Source organism: Engystomops pustulosus, chromosome 7 (assembly GCF_040894005.1).
Source record: "Engystomops pustulosus chromosome 7, aEngPut4.maternal, whole genome shotgun sequence".
Taxonomy (NCBI): Eukaryota; Metazoa; Chordata; class Amphibia; order Anura; family Leptodactylidae; genus Engystomops; species Engystomops pustulosus.
Window position 1 is genome coordinate 156,017,638 of NC_092417.1, and position 12,250 is coordinate 156,029,887.

At 41.6% G+C, this 12,250-nt stretch overlaps 1 protein-coding gene across 2 annotated transcripts in view; it reads right to left on the bottom strand.

The window, feature by feature from the left end:
* Nucleotides 1–12,250, bottom strand: part of EML3 (EMAP like 3) — a 53,381-nt gene that overhangs the window by 20,354 nt on the left and 20,777 nt on the right. For both annotated transcript variants that reach the window (XM_072118475.1, XM_072118476.1), the window contains 6 exons: nucleotides 8,151–8,251; nucleotides 7,738–7,773; nucleotides 4,905–5,028; nucleotides 4,479–4,628; nucleotides 2,321–2,390; nucleotides 617–718 (listed from right to left, as the gene is read on the bottom strand). In XM_072118475.1, coding sequence (XP_071974576.1) covers nucleotides 617–718; nucleotides 2,321–2,390; nucleotides 4,479–4,628; nucleotides 4,905–5,028; nucleotides 7,738–7,773; nucleotides 8,151–8,251 — 583 coding nt within the window. The remainder of the gene's footprint in view (nucleotides 1–616; nucleotides 719–2,320; nucleotides 2,391–4,478; nucleotides 4,629–4,904; nucleotides 5,029–7,737; nucleotides 7,774–8,150; nucleotides 8,252–12,250) is intronic.

The window sequence follows — 12,250 nt, forward strand, 5'->3', positions numbered from 1 at the left end:
GGATGGTCACAGTGTCTTGGACAGGACATCATATTGATATATTATCATGATTACAGTTCGCTACTGTTGTTCCTGCACAGAAGAAGAGAATCCATACATTATATATCACTATGATGCACAGAGTCCGGTCTTCGATACTGTGGTCAGTCTTTGAAACAGGGCAGGATCCATGATTCATAGGATGACCAGGGCCATGTGAATTGGTCCTTAAAGTGAGGCAGTCAGTTTTCTGGTTACATATAAACTTAAAGCGCATCTCCCACCAGGATGAAGGACTCCATGCAAATGAGCCTGAGGGGCTGCAGGCTCCATAGGAGCCTCTCAGGCTAATTTGCATACGGTCTTTCATCCTGTAGATAGATGTCCTTTAGCATCTGTTCTTGTAAGTGAAGTGTTTTGTAACACAAGTATACCTGTGTCCCGAACTGCTGAGAAATGTTCATCTTTACTTATATGCAAATAAGAATTTTGGGGCACCAAGGTCATGCTATGATGTTCACCAGTTTTTACTGGTGTAACCTACTGACCAAAACAATGCCATAGAAAAGTGACTTAATTCTCAGAACATACAAGGGAAATGAAAGACATGCAGATGCTGCTGCATACGAAGACTTACCTGAGTGGAAAAGGCAAGACAGCCAACACCTCTTTCAAAGAAGCCCAAACCGATCTGATGTAATATCTGAAGTGATGTGGAATCCCATATAAACACCATGGGCTGCAGAGATAAGGGGATTGGAAGTGTTATAAATAATATTCTTCTAAGGTTCGATTCACATCTCTGTATATATGAGGAAAGCTCTAAATGCATAAGAGGGATGAAGCATATACCCCCATTGGATCCATTGTGGTATTTTTTGTATAGGAAGGTACAGGCAGTTTTGTTCTTAAGTTGAATTTGCATGTAAGTCAGAACTGTATATTTTATACTTCAGCCAAATTTAGTTTGGCTTCTGTGACAATTGGATTTTAAAAATGTTGGATTGTCATCAGAACCAGGATTAACAATCATTCTTAATTACAGACACTTTTGATAACTGTTAGCTGATTATTGTAACCTAGGACTAAAATACAGTAATTACCAACATCCAAATGTCTGTTTGTAAATAGGGGTCGTATGTAAGGCTGGTGTTCTTAAGTAGGGGACCATCCATAAAGCACAATGTGGTTTCCTATACTGTGTCCACCAACAGTGTAATAATTTTTGTTTGACCAAAGACTAAAGTTTCCCCCTTATACAGTAGGTGTCTTATCCCCAATGTATAACTCTGAAACTTATCCCAAATATGTGTGAACTAGTAAGAAGAAAAAACAATGTACACTCCATTTCACAGTAAAGGATTCCTAAGAGAATAGGGGTTCTGTCCTCACTAATAGAATTAAGTGGCAGGTCCTAACCTCTCCATTCAGTAGTATGGGAACATTGAAAATCGCAGAGTACAGCACGTGACCACCTCCGCCACTCCCATTCACTGTCTATGAGATTGACTGATAGAGGATATCAATTGAACTGTATATAATTCATATGCCCAAAGTTTGTAAGAAATGGCTATTTTATTGTAAAATAAGCTTTGTCCTCTATTGTAGCTCAAAGTAAAAAAAGGACTAAACTGCAATAGCACAAACAACCTGTAGAAAGAGGTGGCGCTGTTTTTTTTGGAAAATTACCTTGAAGAAGAGGTCAAGGGTTAGCAAAGGAAAACACTGAAGTGTATATAGAAAGCTGCAGAAATTCCCTATTAGTCAAATTGATCTTTTCACAAGAAGACGTCATTTGACTAATAGGGGAGAGAATGTAATGGGGAAATTCCAAACTTTGTAACAAAATGAGGAGATGCCCATAGAAGGAAAATTAGAAATGCAAATGATTGTAGCCAGTTGAGGGCAGAAGGCAAATAAAATTAAAATATTGTAAAGTAGTCGCAATACAGGCTTTTCAGATTAATGGAGTTTATTCAGATCTTAAAGGGGTATTCAGATTTTTTGAAAATTGCCTCAAGTGCTGGTGAATGTAATAAAATAATATAAGCCATACTTATTGATTGTCTTCAGTGCTGTGCTACTATCCAGCAGCTATAATGTGTCCATTTACATCATGTCATGGTTCAGCCAATCACTGGCCTCAGTGGTATACAGCATGTGAGTAATGAGGCCTGTGATTGGCTGCAAAGGTGACATTGTGAATACTGGCATGTCACTACGGCACATATGAAAATAAATACTTGCGTGGAGGATCGTAGATCAGAACTAAACGCAGCAGGGGAAAAGTTTTGTTTTATTTGTTGGGAGTGATGATATTGAAACAGAAGAAAGTTCTCACCTTACCGTCCTTGTCCACTCCAGCTGTTTGTCCAGAGGCCACTCTCACTCCATCAGGGTGGACAGCCAGACTATACAAGAGTCAATGTTGGAAAGAGAACAAAGGATTAGTCAAAATGAATACACTGTTTAAGAAATAAAATGAAGTCAAAGAAGTTGTGAGCTGTGGAAAGTCTCTCTTTCTATTATGTTTATCCTCTAAATCAGTGATGGCGAACCTTTTGGAGATAGAGTGCCCAAACTACAACCAAAACCCACTTGTATGTCGCAAACTGCCAACATGACAATTTAAGCAGTAACTTATTGCTTCTTGCTGTAGGACAGGTTTTAATCGTATTGGTGTCCTGAGTTCACCAATACAATAGAAAGATGATGGAGACATTTGGGTTGTAGCTTCCCTCCAGGGTCCCCTGAAGAGAGAGAATCAGGGGACCCAGAGCAGGAGCTCAAATGACAATCCATCTCTATCCACACCTTCTGGCTCCTCCTGTAGTCCTGGCAGCCAAGGATGTTGCTTTAAAATAGCACTGAGCATTGCTTGTCCTCGGCTGTCTTGGACCACAGGAGAAAGCCTTGAGACATATCTGGCAAACTATGTATTGGGGTGAAGGCCTGGGTGCCCACAGAAAGGGCTCTGAGTGCCACCTCTGGCATCCATTCCATAGGTTCGCCACCACTGCTCTAAAGTACAGAGGGACAGGAAAAGGGCCAAAAGGGATTTAACAAAAAAACAGGACATGAATTCAGAATGTTTGGCCACTGGACTCCACAGAATCAAGAACAATACTGGATCCATACTGCACAGAAATAACTATTGCTTCTTTCACCTCTATGGAACTGCCCATGAGAACTACCGATCTATTCACACAGGAGACTAGAGACAACCTGTAATTAGACCCATAAGACACCAGGAATACTAAGGGTGCATCCACACATGCAGTTTTTGAAGCCAAAAGCAGGTGTAGATCATAATCGGTGAGAACTTATCATTGGTAGAATCTACAGGTCCTCTATTATCACTCCACTCCTGGTCTGGACATCAAAAACTACATCTGAAAAACTTCCTTTTTCCCTCTAGTAGGAAGGAAAGGTGATCTGAACAATGTAAAAGCCTGTAAAGCTGCAGCATGGAAGGGCTCTTATAACATCCCCCAGAGCCCTTCTGGCTTCTAGCACAATTTTAAAAGGAAGAAGAAGAAGATTTTAGAAGGAAGGAGGCCATGGATAACAAATCTAAGAAGATTCCCACAGTCACAGTGCCTGAATCTATATGTAATGGTCCCTGGTTTATCATGATAGATTTTCATAGTAGATTTCCTTTAAGACCCTTTAACTCAGAAAAACCTACTATAGTATTTGATAATAGGGTTTCCCCTCCGTGCTGAAGATTCTCAGGCTGTTACACTGTCTTCTTTTCTCACCTGTTGACTCAGCACATCCCATCTACCTGCTGTAATGTCACACAGTGGAAGGGAGAAGTGATATGCACAGTGTAACAGCCTGTGAAGCTGAAGCACGGAAGGACTCTAATAACAACCCCCAGAGCCCTTCTAGCTTCTAGCATAATTTTAAAAGTTGATTTTAGAAGAAAGGAGACCATGGATAACACATATAAGAAGATTACTACAGCCACGGTGCCCGGATCTATGAGTAATGTCCCTGGTTTATCATGATGGATTTTGATGGTAGATTTCCTTTAAGACCCTTGACCTCAGAAAAACCTAATATAGTATCTGACAATAGGGTTTCCAAATCAGACAACCAGTGTAAATGTATGACGGCATTAGAAATTAAATTTGGTATAAAAGCAATGGCTTTGTCTATTATACACCGAAGATGAAATCATGTGTTTGGAATCAAGTATTTGTAATTTCTGATCTATTGTTGTGTTTGCCCCTAGGCCAGGCTTACACCTGTGGCCCGGCGCCAAATGCTTTCTAGGGTGTGCTGTATTTTTTTTTATAAGCCGCAGCACGTCACATATGTGCCGTCATTTCCTCACCATTACCAGGTATGAGTAATGGAGCGAAATTTACCCAGTACACAAAGATGCTAGACAGGTTACAATCCTATTAGGACCCTCTATTCCAAATCAAAAATTCTCCACATCCAACCCTCCCTGTTGGAGCCACTTCCATACTTCCAGTTATCCGACTTACCAGCGGACACAGTCCGTGTGCCGTGAAAAGTGGCGCTGGGTTCCGCGGTTCACATCACAGATGACTATGACGCAGGCAGTGAAGTAGATAACTTCTCCCGACTGCAGCATGCGAAGATTGACTCGTGCATCGCGCCCACGACAACCATAACTGTGGGTGCAGGAAGAGTTAAGGAAATCATCCGGGTCGAAGTTCAGGGTTAGGGAGAATGTTTATATATTCTCTGAATCTATATATAAAGAAGATTTTCTAAGATCTTTAGCTACTACATTAAGTTCCAATGTATCCCACTGGCATATGTCACCCATAGGCCCCGGTTTATGGCCCCACAATGAATGATTATTAGCATATAGACACTGTAGACATATGTGCTGGAAGCTCTCCTGGGACACCAGGTTTTCTTACTTAGACACAGATCAAGGATACACCCATTCTAGCTGCAGCTTCTCACTGGGAAGTTCTGGTTTCTGGTCATCGTGGTTCTTAATGCAGGAAGGTATATACATTGTGATTGGTCGTCCACGCAGGAAAACTTTAACGCTCATTCCATCTGTGTAGACACCGAGGTCATAATATCACAATATAATATCAGTATTCAGAGGGCAGACAGATAAGAAGAGGAGGCTAAAGCTTCTAAAATCTGAACTTTTTGCGGACCTGGATAATAATTCACTTGATAATTCGTCTCTGTAAAGAGATTGCTATATCTGGTGAAATACAATCCAGCTCTGTATGGAGTTAAAAGAAGTCTACCATTTGCTTTTATGCATTATGAACCAAACATACCTTGAGAATGCTGTAGCTACACTGATGCAGAAACATATCTTGTTTAATCCCTGAGCTGAGTGGGTTTGCTGAAAAAAACATTATGATAATGAGGCCCTGTTGCTCCTGTGGCTGGCCCGGCGCTTCTCCTCTTACCCTAAATATGCTCTGCTTCAGCCTTATCCTGCCCAGCATAAGCAGAGAATATGTCATCACTGTGTTGTCCCTGACAGGCATAAGTAATCAATCGCTGCACCATCACCCAGCTGCTGTATATGAGTCATGCAGCTCAGGTTGATGTCTGGACAGTTCAGGAAGCTCTGTGTAATGTTTTTATGTACAAAGCCAACATGCAACCCAGCTTTCCCAAGATCCTGAATGTTATAATTATTTTGTTTTATTTTATTTTATATACAATGTATAAAAACAAATGGTAGATTTCCTTTAAGCCGATTGAAGCTTTTACAACTTCTTATCTACCTGAATATGCAAGGAAAGTTTATTCAGATACTGATGATTTCAAGTAAAAAAAGGAAGGACAGATAAGGAGAGGAGGCTAAAGCTTCATAGGACTGAACTTGTTGCAGACATGGATGATAATTCAGCTAAGTAAGTGGATACATTTATTCGGTGAAATACGATCTAGCTCTGTAAAGAATTGTAGATAAACAGGTAACTACTAGGTGGGGAAAAAGGGAAGGAATGAGAGAGCTACAGCCTCAAATAGCGTTTTCTTTGTTTTTTGTGGTAAAGAATTACGCCTTTAGAAACTTTAACAATTTTTTTTGTCTGTCCACTCTATTTAAGGAAAGTTTATTTCAACAATGTAATAAGTGCAGGGTACAGTGAATAAACTGAATTATAAAGTTTAAAGGAAACCTACCACTTAAAAGTGGTAGGTTTAGACACATATACATGGCACCAGCTCAGGGTGAGCTGGTGCCAGAGCATATTTTTGTTAGGGGAACAAAGCCCCTATCGCCGTTTTATAAGTTATATTAACTTATAACTCGGCGCACCGCACTTGGGCACGGCGCACCGTGCTAAGTTGCGCAGGCGTACGTGTGCCGGGGAGATCGGTGACGTCACCGCCTCTCCAGCACGTTAGAATCCGGCGCACGCACGGGCACGCGCATAGTGCGCCGTGCCCAAGTGCGGTGCGCCGAGTTATAAGTTAATATAACCTATAAAACGGCGATAGGGGCTTTGTTCCCCTAACAAAAATATGCTCAGGCACCAGCTCACCCTGAGCTGGTGCCATGTATATGTGTCTAAACCTACCACTTGTAAGTGGTAGGTTTCCTTTAACAAAAGAGTAGCAGAATTCTGTCAAGAAAGTCTGGAGTGGTGTAAACCGATGAATAAACCCCATATTACTGCTCAACAATCTGGAAAAATATGAGATTTATCATCCAGGCACTGAAAATAAGAGAAAATCTACCCCCTGTGTGTTTGTATTGTATATTTGGACATCTGTCTCAAATGTAAGAAAAAAATATTATTTCAATCTTACAAAAACGGGACTTCACTTCTGTGGGACTGACAATGCTAACAATATGGGCACCACTGCATTTTTAAAATTGGGATCTCCCATTGTAGTGATTGCTGGTTCAATGATTAGTTAGACCTCATGCACACGACCGTATGGTCTTTTCTGTTCTGTATACACGGATGTATTCTGGACTTAAATATGGGACGTATTGCATCAGTATGGCAATGTATTGCACCGTATCCGTACCGTATAATATACGGTGGGCTGGCAGATGATGGATGGCTGACTATTGGCCGGCTGACAGAACGCACCTCCCACTGGTTCTGAATACTGCATATATATACGGCAGCATACGGTGCACAACCCTATGTAGCATGTATTAAGCCCATATTTTATATACGTTCCCATCGACTACTATGGGCCATATGGAACAGAAATACGGTGGAAAATAGGAAATGCTCTATATTTTTAAACGGCTCGCTTACGGTATGGTGGACAATACGGCCATGTACATGGATGTACGTATTGCCCATTGGAATGCATGGGGCCGTATTCCGGATGTATATATGCCCATATATATGGCCTTATTTATACGGCCGTGTGCATGTAGCCTAAGGGTACATTTACACAGCTGTATTTCCGCCCGGCCCGGTAGGCATATCGCTGTGCGCTGGAGAGGAGGAGGTGACCCCTCCAGAGAGATAAGCTGCGCACGGCCGCACACACACGGAGAGATAGAGCATAGAACCACCGCCGGACCACCATTGCCATCTATGGGGATGTATATGCGGCCACAAATTTGCGGCCGCATATACATCCCCTTAGAAGACTGTATGAATGTACCCCAACTGTCTATTGCTATCCATGTGGGACCATCCCTTCATTTTTACATATAATCATAGCACTTACAGCATAGCACTTCCCGATCATGCTATTCCAACAGCTATGAAACTAGAACATATATGTGTAGTAAGAAGGTGTCTGCAAGAGCTAAATACTCACCTATGTTATAATTCCCCCGTTTGGATGAAGAGGAACCTGGAAGAAATTGAGGTGACTCATTAAATTTGAGATATAGGAACAAGAAAATGAATGTGACTGATTTGGCAAGCTCTGTGCAGCGCTGCGTAATCTGTGTGCGCTATAATGAAAAAAATAAAGGAAAATGTGCTAACTATTATATTACTAGGCTGTGTGTATATCATAAAACATGTATATTTTTTATGTGTATTTTTCAGTAAAGGTTTTATAAACCGTTTCTAGAAGCCCCAAAACCATAACTACCCAACCTGGTAAGGATCACCCACATGTTGTTGGGGTTTTAATAAGCCCTGCCCCCTATATAACAGGAACAAAGCACATTTTTCCATAAAACTGATTGCAATTTCCACCTGCTAACACCGTCATACTCTTACCACTGAAAAGATTGGACGTAGACATAACTTTTCTCTCCAGTTTCTTACTCTTCTCCTTTGCATCTTTGACCAGTTTATCGGAGGAGCTGTTTCTGCGTAACCTAGAAGTTAAAACACATTATTGTTATAACTTGATGCACATATAATATAGGGGACATCATCTGCACATCTAACCCATGATCATCCAAAAATGAGCAAAGCACTTGGGGATCTCCCACTAGGCTACATTGTAAGTATTGTCATTTTACCGTAATATTTATACACAGTATATACACAGCTGTCATGTCACGTCTTTCGTGACAGCGGGGAGGAACTTCTCCCTGACCACTTGCGATCAGGATGAAGTAGAACGTGTTTAGCACTCATTACCAGCAAACACTTGTTGCTTAACAATAATAACAATTCCTTTATTTATAAAGCGCTGCACAGGGCTTGTCACATCATTCCCTGTCCCCAATGGGGCTCACAATCTAATCAACCTACCAGTATGTTTTTGGATTGTGGGAGGAAACCAGAGGACCCAGAGGAAACACATGCAAACACGGAGAGAACATACAAACTCTTTGCCGATGTTGACCCTGGGACTAGAACCCAGGTCCCCAGCGCTGCAAGGCTGTAATGCTAACCACTAAGCCACCGTGCTGCCCTATGCCTGTTCCCAATTAAAACAGTTTAGCTCTAAACACATCTCTGATTAGGAAAAGCTCCTCCTTGCTGAGATTTAATTGTATTTTTTGAAAATCCTTGCTTGCTGGTGGCGTGTTTTATACCAAAACCAGAGAATTCCTTCAGAATTTAGAATTCCTTTAGAACCAGAGAAAAGCTTAGAAAATGTAATAAATATGTAGCAAAACTGTGAGCCAAAAGGATATCTGTCACCTGGTGCAGTAGATGCCTTGTAAAACCACTTTGCTTTTCCTTTGCAGTAGTTTATCTCTGTGACACATATCATGGAGACAAGTCACACAAAGTGAGTAACAAAATAGCAAAGTAAGAAGTTCACACTAAAATATTCAGACTATGTTTGCAGCAAAGGCGGCTGTTGTTCCATCGCTCCATGGGTTCCTCTGGGCAATAAAGGGATAATTGTTACATTCTGCTCCAGTCATTTAGTTTGCAATTTTCTGGTTTACATGTGTGCTGTAAAATATGCCAAAGGAACACACATCCCCCCTCCTCCTCTGACAAAAATAACTATTTAAGGCACCCATGTTACCAAGTGTCAGCATTCATTTTTCTTCAGTATAGTAAATAATATACAGCATATACTGGCGGAATTTATTTATGGTTACTACTCCAGATACTTAAAGTGAACCTGTTTTAGCGGATCCCCCTAAGCCACACCCCCAATCACTCCCTGGCCACGCCCCAAATTTTTGCCATATTATAATAATAAAAATGATCTCAATAAAAAAAAAATATATATTATGCTCATTGGGATTAGAACCCAGAACCTGCAGTGTCCATGTACAATAATGTCACAGTGCCCCAACCAACTGAGCTATAATCTCAGTGATTAACAAGGTGTAGAATTTTGGTAACTAAGAACTATGACTACTGTTACACTGTGACACAGATTTAATGCCTTGGTATATAGGGAGGGATCTTCTCAGAGATTATTGTAATTATTGAGACTATTATTATTATTATGGAGATTATTATTATTATTATTATTGAGATGATTATTATTTTTACTATTATTAATAATCATCATCTCCATAATAATAAAAATAATAACATTTATAATAATAATAATAATAATAGTCTCAATAATTACAATAATAATCTCTGAGAAGATCCCTCTCTATATATCAGTGCATTAGTCTGTGTCACAGTGTCAAATGGCAGATAACACTTCTTAGTTACCAGAAATCCTCAGCTCTGTATCACTGGGCTTATAGCTCAGTTAGTTAAGGCTCCTGTCTATAGTGCAGAGGGTCCCAGGTTTGAATCTCAGCCTGGGCAAAACTTTATGTAATTAAATAAAGAGCTTGTGTCTGGGGAAGCCCTGGAGACCATATATGGACAGATGCTGATCTGAGTCTGATGACGTGGTCCCTGCTCTCCGCTAAGCCGACACTTCTCTGAAAAGGATTCCCTGCCCGATGTCTGCTCTGGGGAACCCTAGGAGATGTAGTGACCATATATGGACAGATACTGATCTGAAGCTGATGACGTGGTCCCTGCTCTCCGCTAAGCCCGACACTTCTCTGAAAAGGATTCCCTCCCGATGTCTGTAGAAGCCATTCTGTACTATCAGTTCTGGCTTTCAAAGTATTTACTATTGGGACACAGCGCCGGGACACAGCGGGACCTGGGGGGAGAATCCGTGACAATCTGACAGCTGCCCGTGATGCGGGGCAGAGGTAAGAAAAACGGGAAAGTCCTGTCAAAATCGGGACGGTTGGGAGCCATGCACCTGTGTGACATCTCATGACCAGGGATATAAGGAGCCGTGCACCTGTGTGACATCACATGACCAGGGAAATAAGGGAGCCGTGCACCTGTGTGACATCACATGACCACGGATATAGCAAGCCGTGCACTTGTGTGACATCTCATGACCAGGGATATAAGGAGCCGTGCACCTATGTGACATCACATGACCAGGGATATAACAAGCCGTGCACCTGTGTGACATCACATGACCAGGGATATAGCGAGCTGCGCACTTGTGTGACATCACATGACCAGGGATATAACGAGCCGTGCACCTGTGTGACATCACATGACCAGGGATATAACGAGCCGTGCACCTGTGTGACATCACATGACCAGGGATATAATGAGCTGTGCACCTGTGTGAGATCACATGACCAGGGATATAACGAGCCGTGCACCTGTGTGACATCACATGACCAGGGATATAACGAGCCGTGCACCTGTGTGACATCACATGACCAGGGATATAACGAGCCGTGCACCTGTGTGAGATCACATGACCAGGGATATAACGAGCCGTGCACCTGTGTGACATCACATGACCAGGGATATAACAGCATGTCAGTTTGGTTCCATTGCCAGCGTTCAGGCAGGACGTTCCAGCCTGTACACTCGCTCATGTGTACAGAGCTTTGGACAGTCCCTTATCTGTTTTTGTTGACCATCAAACAGGGTTTTGCTGAGCTTTACAATGAAGATTTGCATGTGCTTTTTGTATTTTTTCCATCCCTGGTTTAACATGACCAAAAGCACAAACATGTTCACTTCTTTTGGATGCTAAAACCAGCAAGGTTCCCGAAAGGATTCTCCCACAGCCAGTGAGTGGGATCACTAAACAACCATCTGTTCTACCTACAGATCTGTGCACATTCACACAGAAATGTTCCCAATTACGGTAATCTTTTTTAAATGTATTAAAATTTGGTCAATTTTTCATTTCGGTCCCAAAGGAAAGTACAGGCAGTCCCCGGGTTACATTCAAGATAGGGTCCATAGGTTTGTTCTTAAGTTGAATTTGTATATAAGTCGAAACTGTAAATTTTATAATTGTAACTGCAGACAAATTTTTTTTTTGCCCCAGTGAGAATCGGAGTTTCAAAATGTTTTGCTGTAATGGGACCAGGGATTATCAATAAAGCTTCATTACAGACACCTTACAGCTGATCATTGCAGTCTGGGACTACAGTAACATCCAGAGACTTCACCAGAGGTCACAGAAGGCAAAGGGGTCCGTCTGTAAGTCAGGTGTCCTTAAGTAGGGGACCGCCTGTACTCAAAAAGAATCTTCTGCTGTACTATAAATGTCCTATAAAATGTCCTTTGTGCCCTTTTTATATCAGAGTTATGTACGGTAAACATCTTTCTTTCTTTTCCAGCAACGCTAATTCACAGCAGGCAGTATATACCGTACATCCCAGCGTCCACATGTAATAAACAGATGCCGGAAAGTAGTTATATTATAGAATTACTGCAGATCAGAGAACTATAGATGGATACATTTCGGGAATGGAAACATGTTTGTTTACTTCCATAGAATAAAAACAGTCCTGCTGTAGTGCTGCTCATGACGCTAGGTTATTACAATGGAGCACATTTACTTACCCGTCCACTGGAGTTCATAGATCGTGCGCCCCAAACCATGAAAGTGACGCTTCCCC